Here is a 23,265-nt window from a genome sequence, read left to right as displayed (position 1 = left end):
TCCTACTAACTTCAGTCTCCAAATCACACAGAAGTTATGTTGGGCATTCCAAAATACACTGTTGAGTTGTGCCCCATCACCCAGAGCATCACGCGGTGCTGGTGCGTGGCGATGTGATGCCCTGTCTATGTGCAGCAGCAGAATTCACCGGGATAACATCAGAGCCAGCCCCAGGATCACTGCAACTGTCAGATGTGCGATCCCAACAAGAGACCAGACTGTTCATCCACTCGTAACTCTGAATTCGCTGGCAGTGCCCCCGGTCACTGCAGATGCCATAAATCCTGCAGGCTCCTTTTCCCTTTTAAATGAGCCTAAAGTTTTTTTCCTAAGCTTTTAGCAGTTTAGGGAGCATTTGTAACAACATCACAAAGAATCAATCACTTAGGGGTGCACACGTGCTGGGTCTGTTGGCAGACCCTTTTGTCTCCTAAACTATATGAAGCATGGCCAGCAGGGCGAAGGAGGGGATTCTGCCCCTCTACTCTGCTCTGGTGAGACCCCACCTGGAGTAGTGTGCCCACCTCTGGGGCCCCCAACATAGGAAGGACATGGACCTGTTGGAGTAGGGCCAGAGGAGGCCATGAAGATGATCAGAATGCTGGAGCATCTCTCCTAAAGAGTGTTTACATCTGAGGACAGGCTGAGGGAGTTGAGGTTGTTCAGCCTGGAGAAGAGAAGGCTCCAGGGAGACCTTATAGCCCCTTACAGTACTTAAAGGGGCTCCAGGAAACACGGGGACAAACTTTTTAGCAGGGCCTGTTGCAATAGGACAAGGGGTAATTGTTTTAAACTAAAAGAGGGAAGATTCAGACTAGATATAAGGAAGAAGTTTTTTTACAATGAGGGGGCGAGACAATGGTCCATGTTGCCCCATCCCTGGAAATATTCAAGGCCAGGTTGGATGGCGCTCTGGGCAACCTGATCGAGTTGAAGATGTCCCTGCTCATGGCAGGGGGTTGGACTAGATGGCCTTTAAAGGTCCTTTCCAACCCAAACTATTCTATGATTCTATGTTGCAGCCCAGTGTGCCCACTCTCAAGCCATCTTCTGTATATTCTTTGCAACCTTGAGGTGTATGGTCCTCTGCATGGCCAGGAAAGAGCATCTGAGCTTCATAGAAGAGGTTGGATTAAGTCACCTGCATTAGAATGAAGAAAATACACGACAGTACCAAAGACCAAAAGAAACGCTCCCAGCTGAGCATGTTAATCAAATTCCAGCAGGAAAATCACGCACAAGATAACTCTGCACTGAGCTTTTCTATTGTCATAATGTTGGAGCACCTCACAACCACTAATTGTTCACCAGACAGAGCAGGGAAGCACCATTACTGTCACTTAGAGACAGGCAACAGAGATGTAAAGGGTGTTTACATCTGAACAAGTTGCCCTCAGTCCCCTTTATTGCTAATGGAGAGAAAGAGACATTTTTAGGACACAATTCATCTGACCTAAAATAGGCAATTTCAGTCTCCTGCAGGATGAGTTGTCTCCTAAAATTTCCCTAAGATTTCTCTTGCTGGACTGGAAAGGGAGTTGACAATACCTCCTCTGGATAGAGATATCTACATTTAATGCGATTAATTCCCACTCTCCTAAAGGTGGATCCATAAAAGTCAGGAGCAGAGCAGAAAAAGTAACTCAGATTTCTTATGTTTCAGTCTGATGTTCAGATCAAACCATCAATGGACATCCAAGATGAACAAGGCCAAAGGACCAGCCAGCAGTAACAAAACCGTGGAGGTCTGAAGGAAGCTACTTATGGGTAAGGAATGAAGGAGATGGAAGAGGGAAACCTGAAATACCCTGAAGGGCAAGGTCAAAGGACAGTCGGGCAAGGTTGCTGTTGGACAAAGCGAACCAGATGGCAAGACAGCAGAAGAAATAGTGGCCAAACACTGTCCACATGATGCAGCAGATGTGAGGAAGATCCAGGAGCAACATACACTGACTATCCCAGAGAACACACATGGGGTAAATCTTGCCAAGACCCCATCCCCAGTCCAGACAGTGTTCAAGGAGGAACTCAGTCCTTTCCCAAACGCCCTTTTCCCATTCACCTCTCCTTCTTTTACAGCAGAAGAAATAGGGAGGTGGAACAGCTGAGCCCAAGATCACCCAGAGTGCTCTTGGCACACAGGAAACATAACTGAGAGCCCTCGGATCCCACCACAGCACACTAGACGGAAATCCTGAAAATGAACTTTCTGCGAATTTGACTCCAATTCCAACCTTTGCAGCTCTAGCAAAAAAAAAAAAATTTAAAAAAAATCAAAAAAATTAAAAAAAATACAGAAGTAAGTTTCGAAACTGGGTGACAAGGCTGGTCTGTGCACCTTGGAGGAAGGAATTGCAAGGAAGCTGCCAGCATGTGTTTCCATCGGGAGAGTGAAAACAAACAAATAATAGCTAGGCTCTCTGCAAGCAATTAAAGAGCGGTTAATGAAATCACCTGCCACCGACAGAATTGACAAAACATAGAAAATAAGTCACGTCAGAGTCTGCCAGAGCATCCCTGGCACGGACAAGGGGCCTGATGGCTGGTGTATATTTAGTGCCAGTGATATCATCTTTCCTAGCAGGGCTTGCCTTCTGCAGCGAGGAGAAGGGCAGCACTTCCATGACAATGTCAGCGCGAGCTTTAAGAGGAAAGCGCCTGAGATTTCCTTAACAGGCAAGAAAGCAGCACGGTGGTAGCCTGGGCTACATCGCAGAGCGGGAGACAGGCAGGGGCTGCAGAGCATGATCAAGATGAAAACCCAGGAGAAGAAAAAAAACAACACCATAATATCCATGCTGGTATCTTACGCAGTCAGACGACAGCGTAATGAGTTTGTGGTTATTCAGGTCCTGTTGACCGTTGCCCCATCATAACCTTGGGCTGCTCAGAGCTTTGCAGGACGGGTAGAGCTCAGGTCACCCCTAGAAGGTTCCCCTCAAGACAAATCCTTTTTAGCCCACTAGTGCATACAACACCTTAGTGAACAGTCCTGCATCTGCACATACACTCATTATGCCAACAATTTTTTTAACCGCAGAGCATTGGAATACTAATTGCAACAGCTCTTTCAATCTCTTGCCCTCCGTCACTGCTTTGCACCTAAAAAAGTCAGTTTCCCCTAAAAACGAGAGACTGGCTTAAAAATCATGAATTAACAATCAAAGCTCAGCTTTAATTTGCTGTTATAGTTACTAACAATTAGTGTCAGGGTGCGTTTGGGACTCTCAGCATTTAGGCATTACATCTGCCTGCACTACCCCTGCCCAACCAGCCCTGTTCCCTCAAAATAAGAATATCCAAGTCATGCTGCCCAAAGCCATATTAACATCTCTAAATGAACAGGAGTAATACGCCAGGGTAGCCCTGTGCTATCACCATCCTGAAATCTTTTCTTTCCCCACTATATTATGGTAATTTATTTCACTACCGGGGCTCCCAGGTGAGTTCAATTCTCCAGCATCCAAGCAGACGAAAATGCTAACCCGGCAGAAGAAGTTTAACAAAGAGCCTAAATGCAGTAGTCTCATAAGATCTTGCATCTCTCCATATATTGCATGCTAAGACAGACGTGCAAGGAAAACAGAGAGATATAAATTTGGAAACATTTTCTTTTTCTCCATGAATAACAAATTAGCTAACAATTCAGAATTTAGGTGGGATTTGGGGAATTCATTTACATCATCACAAGGGGGAGAAAGGGGCTTGAAAGCATCAAAAGATTTTTACTTTTCTATCTCACGGTAGAGAAACCTGTAAGAAAAGAGCTAATTAAACAAAAAAAAAAAAAAAAAAGGAGAAAAGGGGAGACTGGGAGGTCGAATAACCACAAGTGGTTGTTTCATAGACCATAAAACTTTCAGAGCTTTGGAGGTTTGTTTGTTTTGTTGAAAAAGAGGAGAGAGAAGCACTTGGTTTTGTTTTGGCACAGGTCGGGGTTGTGGGTTTTTTTTTTTTTTACATATTCTTTTTATAATTTTTTTCTCCATTCTGTAGGAAAACAACAAAATGAGTCACTCTCATTGTAAGAGATGGACAAATACTCAAACCTAACAGGATGCCAAGGTCCTAGCACTTACCAACACAGAGATGCTGTCTGAAGGGCAGGAGATATGCATTAGCATGCACGGCATGGCCTTACCGCTCAGGTTAGCTCTATCATCAATATGTTCCCTTAGACCCCAAGGAGATAAATCGATTGTGTATGAAATCCAAAAGAAACCCACAGAAACTTGTAAGCAGTGGGGAAAAGATCAAAGCGCCTGTAGTGTGCGAAACCACATCCACCCCAGCAGATATCACAAGTCATAAACTCCCCCCGATAACCCAGCCTTAATCAACCATATGACAAGTGAGGCAAACACAGGGAGATTTGCACAGTGCCGGTCGCTATGTTTAATTAGATTTCATCAGAACGGTTCTGAAAAATTAATATGACGAGGTCTCTGCCAGTCTCGGTGATAACCTTTTCCCTGACATCGCTGGAATTTATTGCCAGCCTCAGTTAAAAAAAAAAAAAAAAAAAAAAAAAAAAAAAAAGAGTTACAAGAAGTCAAATGGGAAGATGACTCCAGACCACAGCCATGAGCATCCCAGCAGGGTGGGATACCAGCACGGCTGGCAGTTGAAACAGTGGTTTGCATTTCCAGGATGCCATAGATACAACAGTGTGCTGGGGTCCTTTGCCAACGTAGCACTCCAGCTAGAAAAACAACCATCAGTAAAGCTTCCAAAACCCACCAAAGTCCCTTAGGAGTTCGTGTTTTGTTATCCAAAGGGACCCAGCCCCGTGAATCATCAGCAGAACATGTTCAGCATGACAGAGTGTAACCAGAGCTGAAACCCACAGACAACTGGCTCCCAACTTTCCTCTCTAGACTTTGCTTCTCTTGGCACCTCCAGGGTCCCAACCCATCTCCCACTGGAGCCTGCGAGTGCTCGACTTGTTTCCAACACACACTTCCAGGCCCACTGCACCAAGGGGGATCCCAGCTTGGAGGCATTGGCGCATACTTGATGTGATGTTGCTGATACAAAAGAACAACTCTTACCAGGAGTGATCTTCTATGGGACGTGGCCCATGGAAGGGTTATCTCTGAGAACACAGTCCAGCTGTCTCTAGTCAAGTATGGATGCCAACCTAACTAGCGCATCTATTTCCTTTTGGGGTCTTGCGTTGAAACACCACACAACTCAACTCCTTTTAAGTTTAGGAGATGAATGATCATCCTTGGGGTCATAGCTGGTAGAATGCTGGCCAGTACGAAGAAAGCCAAGTAATGACAGAGTCAAGTTCATGAAAAAAAGCATTATTGACATTAACCTAGATGGGACCCTATCATGTTGCATTCAAATCTATAGGGTTAGCTGCTGCTATCACAGCTAGCAAGATGCTTTCTGGCCACCCTGGGCACAGAATCCTAGGGGGACTTTCCTGGAGCCACAGCTTTGATTAACCATCTTGGCCTAGCCTTCAGTCTGTATTTCTGCCCCTCACCCAGCAATGATAGCTTTTCTAATTTCAGAAAGGGCCAAGGACCTGCAGCTCTTCCGTATGGTTTCCTTTCGAAGAGGTGAAAGGCTACTGACAGGGTTTTGGAGAAAAACAAACCCAACAAGACAAGTGTCAGACCAAACAGGAACAGATCCTTGAATCCTGCATAGCAACACACGTCTTCACTCCCGCAGACACCATATGGGTCGGGGTCTACAAAAACCCGCACAAATCTCTCATGCTTCCCCCCAAAGCTTCACACACATGAGTCTAACAACCAGCAATCCATCAAAGCTTGATTGCTCTCAAGCCAGGCTGCCACCAAGACGAAATGAGAGCGAGATGATGAAGCATAGCAAGCCAAAGTCGTTAAAGCAAAATGAAAGAAGCGCAAGGGGAAGAGATCAAGTTGGAGAAGAACAGGGGGAGATTTTATTTCTGCTTCCCTTCTCTTGGCTTCACATACACCCGCAGCAACATTCATAAGTGGTGGATATACAGATGACGTTAAAGCCCCCCAACGGGGGTTCACAACCACCACGCTGACGCCGAGGGGCTGCCGCACACCAGAGAGTCTGGGTGGGTGCAGGGGAGAGGTGGAGAGAGGCTCTTCACGTTAGTTCAAGCCAAAAGTTGCTTACCCTAATGAAGGGAGGTGCATTCCTTGTTGCCTTTTAATTAAGAGCTGGCTCATAAATCAAACCACGTGTTGCTACACTTCGGATGTCAGTTGGGGGAAAGGCTTTTTTTGAATAACCATGGCCCCCTTATGCAAGCGGTGGTCCCTCCTCCAACTCCAGTAACATGGCTAATTACACTACTTTTGTTTGCTGTTACAAACCCACCCGGCCTTTACCACACCAGGAATTGGGCCTCTGATCCCCCGCCAAGAAATGCCCAGCTATGGGTCACAAACCGAGCAGAGCTTCACCCAGTTTAAGCATCAGCAGCAGGAGGAAGAATTACAGTTAAACTGAGCATTTCCCTAAGTTTCCTCAGGGGCATCCACAACTTCTTTTAAATTACAGGGTTCCCAGAGGTGGGCTGGGAAAACTATTTAAGGCAAATTGTTTTCACAGAGCAGTAGTCAGAGAACACAGGCTGGAAGGCACGAGTTTAAACTCTTAAGCAATATTGTTCGCATGCACACGCACACATAGATACGCACATTTTAAAATGCATTTCCAATTTCAGGGGAAAAAATACAGATCTGCGTTCATGGCTATTCTGTATCCAGCCACTTTTCCCCTACTCTGCTGTCTCTGCACAGCAGTCGTTTCTAGCACGTGGGAGATGAGTTAAAGGTGTCAGTCCAGACTGCAGCAACTACGTGCAGCAAATAGTCCAGCTGAGACTCTCAACAAAGCCTTGGACAATGTAATGAGTGAACAGTGGGAACAAGCAGGTTTCACGCAACACATACCCCATAGGCACAATGGTATCCTGGACTTCAGAGAGAGCAGGGAACTGAATCTGGACCTCATCATCATGGTTGACATCTTCACCCAAACTCAGTTCCCAACCTCTGCACCCTTTCTTCTTCCTTCCTAGAGACAGGAGCTGTCAAATTGTGATGTCTACATCAATGCCCATCTGCAGCCGAAGCAGAGATCTGGCCAACGGGAGAAGGCGGAGGTGAGAGGCTGCAGAGGTGATTTTGGGGATATCTCTGAGATACGGCTTCAGGATGGTGAGGGGGATAGAGCGGAGGATGGTGAAAGGAAGAGACGGATGCACAGCGCCTTATCAGGGACTTGCTGTTCTTTCAACAGGCTCCCTGATAACATATGGAGCTTAATCAAATATGCAAATAATGTCCTATCTGGAGACAAGGGAAATAGAGAAATAAACCCAGAGACCATGCATGAAAACAAGAAGATAAAAATGAGAGAGTGGGTAGAAGGTTTCCTCTTTTTGATAAAATTATTTCAAAAGATTAAATTAAAGCAAAACTAATTAGGAGAACCGCACTTAAGCCGACTTCCCGTAAGAAGGGTCAGCAGGCAAGAGGCATTCAAATCAAAGGCAGATGCAAGAGGCACTTCAAGGGCTCCCTGAAAAGTCATTATCCCAGTCAAAAGGGAAGGGGATACAGAGGAGGAAGGAATGACAAGAGTCATTTTGGCTGGGCATCCATCCGGGCATTAGATGGAGTGTGTGAGGAGTTAAATAGCCTCTCTTTGTCACCCTGGAGAGCAGAAGTAGCAGGTGAAGACTAAAGCTGACCACCTAATGTCCCATCCAGAGCACTTCTCAGAGAACAGAGGGACAAAAACCAACAGAATTATATAGAACGGGAGGGGGGGGCACAAGGATGCATCTGCTTTTCCTTGTATCCAAGCCCTACATGGTTTCCATCAGCAGCACAGCCACGCCAGGTACTGCAGCCTGAATCCAGATCAGAGCTGCTGACACCACACAGAAAATCCCCCACCACAACAAGGCAAGTGACAACCAGCATCACTGCAAACTGTCCCCTGGCAGGATGCAGGACCCATGGGTTTCAGCAAGGTAACCTGCAGCAGGACATTGTTATCTGTCCCTTTGTGTCTGCTTTTGTCACTAACATCCCCCTGCCTGCACAGCACGCATCCTCAGCCCACCGGAGGGAAATCCGGCTCAGCTGCTTTGCGACTGGAAACCTGTCAAATTCAAGCTGCGGCTTCTTAAAGGAAGAGTTTGAAGAGATGATGTTACAACCTGCTGCCTTCCCTGCTGCAATGGGTCCACTGGAGCCCGCTATTTCTCCTGGAATTGGAAATAAAAACGCATGGCACAGCACCACCCATGCAGAATGCACGGCAGCAGCCAGCAAGCGCCTCCGGACGTTGAAGTACAGATTGCATCTGGAGGGATTAGATGGTCATTTGCAAATCTCGTTGCACGGTTGCAAGATCCCATCTCTGACAAGGCTCTGAGGCACTGTTAAAGCAGAACCTCCAAAAAAAGAAAGAGCAGCGCTCCACGCATGTATGCAAGGCGCCCAGCAAAAGCACAGCTCAGCCAAACCCTGCGCACCAGCACGGAGACTGCTGAGTAGTCAGAAAGCAGAGAGGGGTACTTGAGGGAGAGACACGGAAAATTAATCGCTCACTGCCAAAAAGCAGGCTCTAACTCTTGCTGGGAACAGCAACCTTCCTAGCAGAAAAAAAAAAAAAAAAGAAAAAAAAAAGGGAGTTTTCCTACTGCAGTTAGATACTGCAACAAGCTAACTGCACTCCTGCAGTGACAGAGCAATTAGTAGGTATTTAAAACAAGTGTTGGCTGCACCAGTTCTGGATAGAGGGCCTCTGATGTGGTTTAGGGCCTGGGGTTTTGCAGCAGAGGATGGATCACAGGGCAACCCAGGCCGGAAGGGACCTCAGGAGTCCAGTCTCCTGTTCAAAGCAGGGTCAGCTTTGAGATCAAACCAGGTTGTTTTGTCCATTCAGGCCTTGAAAATCTCCAAGGATGGCAACTGCACAACCTCCATGAACATCTTGCTTCAATGCTTGCCTGTCCTCATGGGAAAAAGCTCTTCCTTACATCCAGTTGGAAGTGCTCTCATGTCAACTTATGTCTGCTGTCTCACGTCCTCCCACCACTCACTAATGTGAAGTGCTTGTCTCCGTCTTCTCAATAACCTTCTTGTAGGCATGGGAATGCTGCTGTTAGGTTTCTCCAAGTTTTCTCTTCCCCAGCCTGAATAAGCTCATTTCTCTCATCCTCTCCTATCAGGGAAGGTTCCCCAGCTCCTGGCTCTCTTCACCCTCTCCTGATTTTTCTCTGGTTGATCAACACCTTTTTTGTACTGAGGGGCTTAAAAGTGACCACAGTACCTCGATACGGTCTAGCAATTGAGTTCAAGATGACCACCTTCCCCTGAATCTACCAGCAGTGCCCCCGTCTGTATAGCTGAGGATGTCGTAGAATCATAGAATGGTTTGGGTTGGAGGGTCATTGGCCTCTTCTACTGCGCAGACACAATGGTGGCTCATGTGTAACTTGCTGTCTACCAGGATCCCCAGGTCCTTTTCAGGAGACCTGCTCCCCAGCCAGGCAGTCCTCAGCCTGAATCGTTGCAAGAGGTCACTCCTTTCTACGTGCAGGACTTCACACTTCTCCTTTTTAAATGAGTTCCTGTCAACTCCATTGCACCATCTTCTCTTAAGTCCATCTGGATGGCAGACCTGCTGTTCAGCCAGTTCCTCCCAACTGACTGGAGGTTGGATTAGATGATCTCTGAAGGTCCCTTCCAACCCCTGTGATTCAGTGATTGCAGCTCTGGGATGAACAGGTGCACAGGGCAACCTGCTTCCCACCTCATTCGACCTCTAGCTGGAGAAAGGTGAAGCGTAACAGAAAGATACCCACCCATCTGCAAGGCTTCAAAGCAGCAGGGGAAGAGAGACAGCACAGCAGCCTATCACTGGCATGCACAAGTCCTGCATCTTTGATTTCACCCATGGAGATAGTATCCAATCACTCAACACTTCTAGGTCATGTTGGACTCCAGTATCACCAGCCAACAACTTTTGCATGACCCAGTACAAATGGGTGTCACTGCCCAACGTCCACATAGATTCCCATCACCCCCCCTTTCAGGGCTGCCGGCTGGTACACTCCACACAAGCATCAAGAGCCAAGTACACCACAACTACCAAAATTACAGCTTTCCGAATGCTACGGCCAGAAAACTGAAGTACTCTCCAGGTGTCTAAGCCAGCAACGACCTCTCAAAGAGGGACTGTGTATCAATGAAGGACACAGACAACTGCAGCCTTCACAGACGTCAAATTCAGACGGGAAGCGGGATCACTCCATCACAAGTGAGTGAAACACTCGGACTCCTGCTGATTTAGGAAGCTGTGAGGAGAGGCCAGAGCGAACAAGCCCCTCTCACAGAAACCAGCTTCCCAGCAGGAGCCAGAGCCTCTACAGCGTGTTTTCAGAGCAGTCAAGTCCACTTGCCAAACAGTTGGGGGAAAAAAATAAAATTAAAAAAAAAAATCCCTGACTCTTTCAAAGCAGCAGAGGGATGGAGAAGGAAGCCGAGTTTCCCTGCCGACATTCGCCCAGAGCTGTCAGCAGCAGAATATCCTCCAGGGAACATCAAAACCGAGCAGGATTTCTCGTCTTGTGCGTATGCAGAACCCCCCTCGCCTGGAGGAACAGTGAGGATCTCTGTCTTTGCCTGCAGTTATCACGAGACTGCAAACCTGTGCATGGCAAACCCAGGACTCTCTCATTAGCTCCAGCTCCTTGGATGGGCGGTGAGGTATCAGACAAGAAAAGGAAGATACCCCTTTCCATGTGGGTACGTCACGGTGTCACCAACCCACCTAGAGCTCTGTTGCCTATGGGTCTCTGCCCATCTCTTGCACCCTTTTACCTTGCTCAAAATGTTTTGCATGGAAAACTCCATTTCATTCTTCTGTTGTCCACTCATGGCACTTGAGAGCGATCCAGCTGTGTGGAAGGACCTGACACGCTGCCAGTCTCACCAGAATTCAGCTGCTCTCTCCTGCTAAATGGGATGAACCCTGCTCTGGGAAGGGATCTCAACCCACATGTGAAGGGGGTAGCAAGAAGACCCTTCATAGCGATCAGCTGCAGGTTTGGGCATCCCTCAGATTTACCTTACTGAAGAAGTCCTGACATTACCGTAGACCAAGGTGCATCTTCTCCAAGCCACATACCGACTCCTTCAATAGTTGTTAGCGGTTCCCACTCCCTCTTCAAGGCTGTAAACAGCACCGTAGCATCCAACCAGGAGAGCTGTCGGCTGGCTGATGGGATGGGATAGCCACAGCTATATGGCCAGAAACCAGCAGGAGCTCAGATTTGTGCCTATTTTCCAATCCAATTATCTATCCGAGAAAGCCTGCCTTCCCCAACGCAACTGTGAGATGGGCCAAAACGAGAATTGCAAATCCGAGCTCTCAGATCTAAAAATCTCTCCATGGTGTTTTGTCTCTGAATCCAAAGAAAGCCGGGTCTCGAGGGTTCAGGGTAATCCAGAGGGTGGTTCATGAAACCGGTTGATATTGAGAATTCTCTACTAAATAGGGGTGATTCCTGGTGGGAAGTGCTGGCCAGATTTCAGAGCTGTCTGATCTGAATGAAAACCTTCACCCCGAATGGCAGTCCAAATCTAAAAAGCCCTTCAAAGACCTCAAACTGGTGGGATTTTATGAAAGATGAAATACAGGCCACAGAGCGAAAGAATTGGTTTTTAAGCCATATTTCTTTCTCTGCAAGGAATTTAGCATAGAAAAGGCTTTGAGTGAAATATTTTGATGGAATAAAAAAAAAAGATAAAATATTTCTTATGGGGAAGTTTCAAATAAATGTAAATTACTACTACTCCATTTTCAAATAAGCATTTGAAAATGGACAGAGCGCTTTGTTTTGTTAGAAGTGCAATTCTGAGGGCTGTTCCCAGGTTGACATTTGTAAACTTAAATTGCCCTTTACACCTGCATCTACACACAGAATAATTGCAGGTAAGTTGTATTTCTTTGACTGGAAACTATCTGCACAAAAGCAATGACCCATAAATTAAATGCCTAGGGAAGGAATACAAGGAATACTGAATACCGCTACGCTCCCTTAGTGGTGACAGGTATTAGTGGCACGTAATTTGGCCAGACACACCGGAAAAAAAAAAAAAAATCCAAAACAAGCATACAAAACCGTGCAAAGCATCTCCATGGGTACATCTCTAGCTTTTTCCTGCCACCAGAGTGAAGAGCTAAGCGTGTAATGAGAGAGCGTGCAAAGGAAAAGAAAGGCAGTGGATTTCGGCACCTGGCTGTTTTACAGCGAAGTGGTTTGTAGGAAGCACATACCCAGGAATAACTCCTGTTCCCGATGGTTGGCTGCGCTGCCGTTCGCAGAGAGACAAAACAGCCCTTCGTTAAACTCAAGTAAGGCTTTCGTGTCTCCTGAAAAAAAATCACTACAAATTCACAGGGGTGCCGACTGACTTTCAGCCACGGGTTTTGTTCGAAGCACTTCCCCCTCTATGTAGGAACTCACTCTGCCAACGAAGCCCACCGAAGGCACCCTGGAGTACATTATAAACTGCGGCAACGTGGTACGGAAGCACAGGGAACACCACGGGCCAGCCAGAACAGGAGGTAATTACAGACACCAGCAGCTGACCAAAGCGCTACAAGATGAAATATTTCTCATTAAAAAGTACCGCAGGATCTTTAATGCCCACAAGCGGTCGGGAGCTGGTTTTCCATCCCATCTGATTTGTCTAGTTTAGCTGTTTGGTATGATCACACACCTCACAACCTTTCATGCATTAGTTTTCTTCAACGCTTCTTTGAGCAAGCAAAATATTTCCTACCCTTTGCAGGAGAGAAAATGAGCTATGGAGGCACACCACAAGTTTCTGGTAGAGCAACGAACTGAACCCAGCTGTCTCCCAACCCACTCAACCCTGGGCCTCCCTTCTCCATCCCCAAGACACCACCAGCCCCCATCAGGCTTTTAATCTAAGAGCGCCGGTTTCTATACGTGAGATACGGACAGGGGGAATTTTTCTTTTCCATAGCTTTGCATTTTTATCCCGTTTATATCTTCATTCTGCAGGGCCAGGCTGTGCTGTGGACAAGGCATATTTCTACAGCAAATTATTCAGTGCCTTCCACATAGCTACATGTGGAGACCAACTGAATGAGCGAGGGTTGCACAATGTATTTTGCCTGGGGCAGTGAAATAGCCGGGGCCAACCTTGTCTTTCTGTTTCACTCACTTTTTTCCTACCCTATCTCTATCTTGGTTTTTTCCTTTTCTTTCTCTTTGTTGTCTTGGTTACACGGGCAGATTCCTGATATGCTGCTAGTTTTCATTTTAATGATATGTTCCTGTAAAGCACAATATTTTACTTCAGTTGTGTGTGCCACTGGATAAATTCCTTTGACATGTGACATTTGTATATCAACTAACAGATATTGCTTTATGACTGTGGGTATTTTGCAGAGTATTCACGGATTACATACATCAAAATCTCACATACAGTCGGCATCTTTCATATAAAAAAAACACACGGAGAGAAAAAGACTGAAACTGCGGGAAAAATAAGGAAAGCTTCTCCAAAACCATCTTGTAATTACTTGCAGTGAGTCTTCCAACAACAGAGTAGATCCTGCTATCTTGAATTTAGTAACTCCTCTCGCCATGCTAGCCAAAATACTTCACTGTAGCTTGACCGAATGGCTGCACTGCACCAGGAGAAAGAGCAGGACGTATCATGTGTGGCAGGACTCAGCAAGCAGGAAAAAAAGACATCTCCTGGGCTTTGTCCACCGGTACCCTAGAGTTTCATCTAATTCTACAAAGCTTATTCCAATTTACCCATAGGCATATTAAAAAAAAAAAATCCCCAACAAACATAAATCAAGCTTCATGCTAACGTAATGGATTATGCTGGAGTTGCAATGCCAATGAAGTATTTCCTCTGATTCCTTTTCCAAAGCACCTGATTGATGAGAGAAGATGGAAAACGGAGCTTCAAAAGGCCCATGAAGTCTTGGCAGGGACCAAGGAATGCCAAGTGAAAAATTCTGAGTGCCAAATTGGCCTTGTGTGGCACTTAGAGGGGAAAACAGGCTGGTGTCCTGAGTTCAGAAACCCTCAGGAGCCCTGGAGGGGAGCAGTGCGTGGAGGAAACCAGTGATTGCAGAAATCACAGCAAGGATGGGGCTGAACCCGTAGGAACTGAAGGTTTCCAGGAGCCTGGATCAGCTGGTCCAAAACAACCACAGGTTTGCAGGGGAGCCCCCTTTTGCTTTGCTTTCTGCCTCTTTGGTGGAGACTTTATTCAGCCGAAGAAGATCTCAACCCGAGACTCCAGCTCTGCTCCAACACACGGACCAAATGCAGTAACTACCGCAGGCAGAATATTCAGCACATTAGGAAAAAGTGAATATAATGAAGCTTTCTCAAATTACATCAGCCAGTTCAGTTCCCCTCCTCTCATTCTTTACCCTATAAGGCTGTCCCCGCTCTCTACCACACTCTGTAAAGCACTAAAAGCTTTCTCTCCTATTTTCCCCTACTAAAAGGAATTACATCTTGGATTCTGCAATGGCAGAGACAGAGCTGTGTCTGAGTTTGCTTCTCCTGAAGCCAAAAGACAAACCAAAAGCTTGCGAGTGCAGGGAAGCAGCAGTCATTCTTAACTGTTTAGGTCTTTTGGATATTTACCATTCAGATCTCACCTACCCCATTCCCCCACCCCCCAAGAGACTGACTGGAGAACTAAACAGTTTATTATGATATCACAGATGACAGGGAAGCAAAACCTAATTAGTCAGGGGAGGAGATTATTTTTATTACAACTGTTTAAAACACAACTTGGCTCCTTTACCACATGCCTGAATAGACTGTTTAAAAAAAAAATTAAAAAAAATTCTCTTTTTCAAAAGCATCAGAAGCGTTTCCTCTGTTGAACAAAGCCAGAGATATTTGCCAGTGGGCAGGATCCCGTTCCCCTTGCAGACCCGCCTCACCATGGGTTCAATGCCGTCTAAATTTACAACCCTGGTTTTCTTTCTAAGTGCAGAAACAGGTAGGGGAACAAAACCACAGATTTCAGACCTTCCTTAAGCATCCGTGAACAAATGACTCCGTTCCCCCTGCCTGCTCTGTTCATCCTATACACAAGCCATAGTGGGTCACCTTTTCATAGCACCTTCCTCTCCCCAGCTTGGAAGTTTTTATTTGCAGAAGGAACTCCAAGAGGAATCAACACCCAACCCAACCCCCAAGGCTCTGCCCAACCTCCTTTCCCAGCTTCTCACCCATCTCCATTATTATGACAAAACCACAATCTCCTCTCACATATAATATTTTGCAACACCCCTGGGCTGAGCATTCAGACAGACATTGCCAGACTGGCACAGAGCAGTTGGAATGGATGCACTGCCCATCATTAGCGTGAGAAGGTCCCTTCTAATACCTCTTCTTGCCTTGAGAAAACCACAGGTAGAGAATTCCCAGCTTCCACCTCTCCAGCCTCTCTGCTGTTGCCTTACATGGCAAACTGCAGAGCTACGTCCATGCAACAGGCACATTTTTAGCGAGAATTCACAGCGAGGAACATAAATACACTTTTTATTGTATTTGGGTTTATGTGGCGTCAACCCTAAACATAATGCTCATTATCGCTCAAGACACAGCTTTCTTTTGATGAAAACGCTCTTCCTTCAGTACAAGCACCCAGCCTGACCTAAACAGAGCAACCACTAATCCCATGCTGGGCTCGTGGTGAAATCACAGTCCAGTCACATTGCTCTGAAGAAAGACCTCCAGAGCATGAATCCTCTTTCTTAACAAACTTCAGCTGCAGTCAGTTTTTCTCCAGCAGGCACAGATACCCTGTGATCAACTGCTTAATTAGAGATGGTCTGAACACAAAAATATTCTGTTGGATGTAAACTGCACCAAGTCTGTCTGTGGCTGGGTCTGTGGTTTGACTTCAGAAACATGCATTTGCTGATGAACAACAATTTGGAAGAAGGATTTTATCCTTTCTCACATCAGCTCTATCCCTCAAGGGTGAAACGCAGTTTTTTGCCAACCAAAACATTTTCTATCCTCAAAATAGGCGATGCACCTTAGGATAAGGACTGCGCTCACACGACTGCAACACTGCAAGTCTCCATCAGAACATGAAAATCTGAGTTAGAGAACCACGTCAGGTCTTACCTTCTTGAGTTTCCCACTCTTGGTCCCCACAAAAGCCAGGGAGTGGTTCTTGTAGACGTAGGCAATCACAGATGTCATCCTGTCTCCATCCTCGGTGAAAATGGGAAGCCCTCGCACCATGGATGATACTCCCAAGGGGGCATTCATATCCAGGCCACAGAAATTGTCATCAATTGTTAACAGCTATAAAGAAAAAGAAAGAGAGTGTAAAAAGATGAAGCCACTACTTCTTTCGCCATTTGGGAAGTATCCATACAAGCAGGGACACCATTGCGTAACATGCCTATGATTTGTGCAGGCTGACAAATCGATGACAAAGGCAGGACTGGAGAAATACAGGGGTGGAAAAAAATTTGCCCAAAGTTGCGTGATGAGTTACAGACAGAAGGAGAACTGGAAACTTGCTTCTTTTGAATGACAGCCCAGCAGGATACATTACGTTAAGCCTTTTTCCTACTGCTTTAGCAGTCAGTTTTACCAGTCAAGACCTAGCAATCAAAGACAAAGTCTGCTGAAAATGTCTTAAACATATCTAGCTCTGTCAAAAAAAAAGTATGCACATCCATTCCCGTGGGATCCAAAATAAGAACCACTGAGCTAAGTCTGCACTGGCAAATAAAATAGACCCTGGCCTGCCCTCTGGCCCTGAGATCCAGTAGTAAGGCTCACATCTATGAAACATAAATAACCACTCCCCTCCCAACTACAAACCCTGTAGCATCACTCGCGTTACATCTTGGAAATTATACTCCCCCAAGGCATGTTCAGGAACCATCTGGGAGAGAGTTGGTTATCCCAGGTCAAATCTGCAGTAGGGAGCACTCTAAGGATTAAACACTACAGATGGTGCCTGCACACACGCCCCATGCCTGGGGTTAGTTTAATCATATCGTTCTCTCTGGGTCCTTCTCTCACACTGCTTGGCCTGGGCAGTTCAACCTTCTGGGTCTCCATTTCTTCCCCATGAAATGGAAATTATCCTCCATCCATCCATCTTACCAGGGTTCTATAACTCACTGAAGTCCTTTGGAGAGGAGGGGAAGGTTTCACAGCTATTATAGGAGCTTTTTGGTGTTTGTTGGAGATACCCATAACTCCTAACAACCAGAGAAAAGGTCCCATTCATTAATGCTGCTGCCTAAGCTCTAACACCTATTGGATTTGAACTCAACAGCCTTGTCATCACACAGATGCTTCACTGGGATCCATGTATACAGATGCACATTATCTCTGAGGGTGTTTCTTTGGACTTCAGGGAGTTACAGAAGTACAGCAGCAGAACCGTATGGACAACTCTTCTACCTTAAGGAACCATCTGGACAGTAGGTGAGGCTAATACAGGTGGCCAATATGAAGATCTCCACAGAATAAGTCAACCAAAGGTGAAGCTCCAAATACCACAGTACACAATTGCCAAAGCAGTTAGACTTTATTAACTTCACTGGGACCACTCACAGATTTGAAGTTAAGAATCTGCTTAAGGTGTTTTGCTGGACTAATGCCTAGAAAGGCAATAATTAATTGTACAGGAAGGTTGCCTAGTATTCATATACCAGTAATAAAGGACCATGACTATTTCCTTTGAGCTCACACCTTTCTGGAAGCATGGACAGAACACGTGCTGCTCCTTACTTCAGTTCACGAGCAGTAAAAGCCTGATAGTTGATTCATTTTATCCTCACCCAGCAATTACAGGGAATAATTACAGAATGTTTTACTGAATGGAAGAATAACGTGTCTTCAATGTATTTATAAACGCATAAAACCTATGAGGAATTCAAACAGCCATTAGTAAGGAACAGCTAGCCTGAGCTCTGGCCCACAAGAGTCATTAGTGTTTGTGGACTGCCCTTTCAGAGCTAAAACACCAGCTCAAAGAGCAATTACAGATCAGATCAACAGCCTCCATGAGCAGCAGACAGGATGTTGCTAGTCTACGATGCCAGCACAAAGTGTAAGATAAATCTGTCTCCCAAATCCAAAGGCCAAATTCCCCCGAGGCCTGGTACCACCATACTGATGGCCACACTTCAGAGAGGCAGGACACCCCTGCCAACAGCATGACTTGCAAAAACCGAGCATTTCTGTGGCTAACGAGAACACAAACAGATTCATTACATAGGTCAGGATGGAAAAGCTGCAGCTTGATTACTCAGGAAGTACAAACGTGTTTGAAGCAGCGACACTTCCCAGATCTTTCTGTGAGACATGAGACACTGACTGTTAGAGATGAGCAGTGTGTTGGGCTGATGTGGTGTGACAAGCCTTCTGTTCACCAATTCACTACCCGACTCATCGCCTGGTGTGGGATCCACCTCACCTTGCTTTAGCCATGTGAAACCTTAGTAAGTAGCCTAGAGTGGTCATCTAAAGTACCTCCCTATTCAACAGAGGAAAGGAGGCACATCACAGACCAAGCCATCCAACCAAACTTGCAATACGCTAGATCACCTTCTGATAGAGCCAGCTGATTGCAAAAGGACTCCGGATGATTCACATTAAGATGTATCATGCTTTGAACAGGAGGCTGGATTATACGACTTCTTGAGGCCCTTCCAACCTGAATCATCCTATGGATGTAGGACCTAAGAAGAATCCAGGTCTGGAAGTCAGGCCTAGTTTGACTGGAAACTTTTAAGCTCTCAAATTAACAGGATCTGTGTTTCAAGGCGATAATAAAACTGTATATGTGTCTCACCCAAAGTGATGGCCTGACAGGCTGAGATAAGAACCATTTCAGACTAAAACCAAGAAATTCCCAAACTTTCTACAGATGGCAGAAAGAAGGGCAAGGAAAGAAAGTCATGCTTTGCCATGGTTTTAAAGGAAAATAAAAAATAGGAAACAGCTTTCTTCACCCGCAAGAGGATTAAAATACGCAATAGGACCAGCAAACTTCTTACCAGTGGATGAAACTCCACGTCAAACAACAGGAAATTACACCAAGCAGCGGTGAAATGATAGCAATCAAGCAGAGCTGGCTTGATGCACGGTCTGAGGCATCCTCCTTGGTGTAGCACTGCCTCCCACACAATCCCCACCCTGCAGCACAGCCAAAACCAACTACTCCAGGTGAAGCACTTGGAGATCAGAAAGGACCCATAGAATCATCTGGGCTGCGTGACCCAGGATTTTGAATATCAGACAGGAGCAACCTGTGCTGTTTTGAAGGGAGGTAGAAGCTACTTCTATTTGCTCCCCAGTCAGGTCTGAGTCTTCATGGCTGTAAGAATACAGCACTGGGCCCTCTGTAACCCACTCGATCACCAGCCAGGCTACGTTAGCTAGAGTATATGATTGCTGTAGATGTATATTAGAGCTCACATAGCCAGAGAAAACTCTCACCTACCCACAAAACCCCAAGAGGATATAGACCCAGAGATCCCAGCATCAACCACAATAACCTGGGGCTGATCTGCAGCACATCTCCAGCCTGTGAGGCTTAATTAATCCAACAGCCACAGGTTAGTTCCTCCTTCATCAAGCTGGGCCCAGCTCCAGCTGAACTCAGACCTAGCCTTAATGGGGCTGATATCATGGTTTTCCCCCATGCAGACACAAAACTAACTTTAAGCCCATTTATTTCATTTTATTTCCCTGAGATTATTTACAGGAAGACACGTTCTTATAAGAAGGGCTTATAAGAAAGATGGGGACAGACTTTTTATCAGCGTCTGTTGTGATAGGACAAGGGATAGTGGCTTTAAACTAAAAGAGGGAAGATTTAGACTAGAAATAAGGAAGAAATATTTTACGCTGAGTGTGGTGAAACACTGGCCCAGGTTGCCCAGAGAAGTGGGAGAGGGCCCATCCCTGGAAATGTTCCAGGTCAGGTTGGATGGGGCTCTGAGCAACCTGATCTAGGTGAAGATGCCCCTGCTCATGGCAAGGGGTGGGACTAGATGGCCTTTAAAGCTCCCTTCCAACCCAAACCATTCTATGATGATCCAAGCACCAGGGCAAGGCCGAAGTGCAAAATCAGCACTTTCTCTTACATGACACAGTTCAGATGAGATCTAGGACCACCACAGCACACCTTACCGTCTGAGACACGCAAACTGGTGCGTGAGGGCAGATGAGGCCACGGTGCTCACTCACACGCTGTTGCATGGGTGCCGGAGAAGCAATCGCAGAGTTGTGGTTTGTGACGTGGACAACCATCCCCCAAGAATAGGAGCAAGGCCAGCCAGCCACGCACCACATGAAAACTATTTTCATTTAACACATTTGGGTTATTTCCTCTAGGGATCATCTGCAAAAAAAATGCCAGCAAGCGAAAACCTACATATAAACATCACCCGGCTTCTGTGCAGCTGTGGCTCTCAGCTACACACACGCCTTTGTAAAGACAGAAATACAGTCATCTTCTTCAGCAAAGAGAAACACGTAAGGAAGTTTGGATTTATGATGAAAGGGTCAGGAGTTGCAAGCACAGGTTTATTTTCAATTCCAGGCACTCCTAGCAGCAATATAAAGTAGCCACGTTAAACTCTCTGGAGCTTCCCTGCTCGGCAATTTCACGTTAACGACTTTCCAGAATGAAAGCGGAGGTGAGGACATGAATTCACTCTGCTTGCAACACTGCTGCCGCGCCAGCTGGGATACCGGGGAGGGGCAAAGGGAAGATCTAAAGAGGCAGGAATAGGATCAGCAATTCTTGCATCTCACATTAGTTAAAATCTAACCCAGAAATCCACGGCACAGTCTGTAGGTATCTCAGAAGGGATGCGGTTGAGATGTTGGACTGGAGTCAATGAGTTTCCCATCCTGCTCCAGGTTCCCACCTGCAGAAGAGGGAATATTGTTCACCGTCCCTCTGCCCCAGGAAAGCTTCTAAACACAGGTTTATAAGGTGTTCTACATATCCAAAATATCTTCATGCGAGAATGATTGGCAGTTCCCAGGGCATAAATGCCCTCCCGAGTCCCACCAGCTGCCTCTCCATCTTGGGCTGATGTTCGGGGGGAACCAGCGCGTGGGAGGCTGCAGTCTGCTCCTGCCGCCACTCCCTGCACAGGCAACCAGGGGGCTGATCTGCAGCCGTGACACCGTGGCCAAGTGTCACATTCACCAGTGAAATAGGAAGGATGTGCAAAAGAATGGGCCTGATTTACAGGAGGATTCTGGCAGGCATTTGCCTTCTCCGGGATTAAGCCTATCAAATAAATAATTAGCACAACCAAGCCCTCCTGGAGAGGATGGTTTTACAAGGCTGGTGCTGGCTCAGTCCCCTAGGGATTTGCTGAGCCCCAAAAACCCCCAAACTCAGCAGAAGGGTTAGAGCTCTGATTACAACACCTCCTTCCCCGTCCTCATCTGATTCCCCACCAGAAGCGAGCACTTTGGCATTGCACAAAGGGCTGAAGCACCAGGTATTAGGGAGCCAGTACAAACACTGCTCATAATAAACCACAATTGTCCCTTAAACATCTGCTTTAGCTATTTTGCTCTGAAACAGCCCCTGATAATCAACTACAGCCTAATCCATATTTTGGGAAAAGCTTCGATAAAGGATTAGCCATCCCTCGTTCCTCCTTGCTTTCGCTCTGGTGAAATCTTCCTCCTTAATCAAAGCACCAGGGCCTTTTTCCAGATATCTCAGCAGGCTCCAAAGCAATTCCACAGACTCACTGGGGAGAAAGGCTGTCCCAACGGCCAAGTCTCGCCTTTGATTTACAGCTAATACCTAACAGCCCTGTCTTCATACGGTGGCAGGTACTTGGCTTCTCACTCTTGTTATCTCAGGCTTGGCTACGCCAGACGATGGAGGGAACGCATACATTACGGCTGTCTGTGCTGCCAGCAGGGCCAGGGAGCCAACAGCAATAAGAAATCAACAGTAATGTGCATTTGAGTCTTTGCAAGGAGATATCCAAGGTCTTTTCCATCACCTGACTGCAAGATCTTCTTTCCTTCCTGACTGCAAGGGCTCAGTGAGGCTGAGGGTGGACATGTATCCTACTCAACAGAATATTTAAAAATCAAGAGAGATGGAAGCCCTAGGAAAATCTGTCACCAGGAACTTCACGGTACCCAAAGAGATACAAGCTAGGAAATTTAGGGTCTAGATCACCTGGTGCAGGGGTGAACCATAAATCTTCACCCAGCAGAGCTGCAAATGATGGAAACCATCTGCCTGCAAACCACAGGTCTTTAAACACCAGCGGCAGCAGTGTGGTACCCAAGGCTTGTGTTTCTCCTGTTTGCCTTTTCTCTTAATGGTATAAACATGGCCTTCACTGCCCAGTGAACTTCTGGTTAGATGCTGGTTTGCCCTACCCCTGGCATTAGTACCTTGCCTTCCTTAAGTTGGATTTGCTTTGCCTCTGAGTCTCTTCTGATGCCTCTGAGACCAGTGGACTTTGGTTCATCTGACTTTCTCCCTACTATCTGCGCTGTGAACTTTGGCAGAACCGCCACCTTTCAGCCCATTGGCTGTGTCTATCTATGAGGCCCTAGCCCAGGATGGAGACAGCCCCTCTGACTTTCACCTCCTGCCACATCATTCACATAATTTGATGCCTGTTGCTGCCCTCCCCATCACATGCATTCCTGACAGTGGGTCAGGAAAAGGCTGCAGGCTTGCCCAGTGAGCATCAACGGCTGTAGACCTTTGTCATCTGCAATTCAAAGCCACGGGGAAATTTTGCGGACAGAAAGATGGGAACCCTGGGCCACCAAGCAAAGATAGCATAGATCACCAACCAACCCACTCTTCAGCGGTTAGCCTGCAGTCTAATGACTTACGAAAATATCCAGTACCGTTTCCCCAGGGTGCTCTGTGATATAATGGAAGCTGGATAAAGAGCCAGCATTTGGAAATACATTATAATTGCACACTGCTTTTCACTTGTGCAACCACAGCAATGGTTACCATGCAATTACATGTCACCATATACAAATGACAGTGCAGTTACAGTAACTTTACCAATTACAGGGAAATTGCACCCACTATGCTAAGAGGTGTTCAGTCAAACATAATTCGGGAACGCAGGAACAAAGGGGAAAGTTACTCAAATTGAGTAGATCTGGTACAGGCGTTTGGTATTTAGGTCTCCAGTTTAAGC

General features: G+C 46.3%; 1 protein-coding gene across 3 annotated transcripts in view; it reads right to left on the bottom strand.

The window, feature by feature from the left end:
• PLXNA4 (plexin A4) overlaps positions 1-23,265 on the bottom strand; it is a 472,240-nt gene that overhangs the window by 406,594 nt on the left and 42,381 nt on the right. For all 3 annotated transcript variants that reach the window (XM_074573192.1, XM_074573194.1, XM_074573193.1), the window contains exon 3: positions 16,199-16,381. In XM_074573192.1, the coding sequence (XP_074429293.1) occupies positions 16,199-16,381 (183 nt within the window). The remainder of the gene's footprint in view (positions 1-16,198; positions 16,382-23,265) is intronic.

The sequence above is a fragment of the Larus michahellis genome, chromosome 1 (genome assembly GCF_964199755.1).
Source record: "Larus michahellis chromosome 1, bLarMic1.1, whole genome shotgun sequence".
Taxonomy (NCBI): Eukaryota; Metazoa; Chordata; class Aves; order Charadriiformes; family Laridae; genus Larus; species Larus michahellis.
Note: the sequence above shows the minus strand (reverse complement) of the source record. Positions and strands in the feature narration are given on the sequence as shown.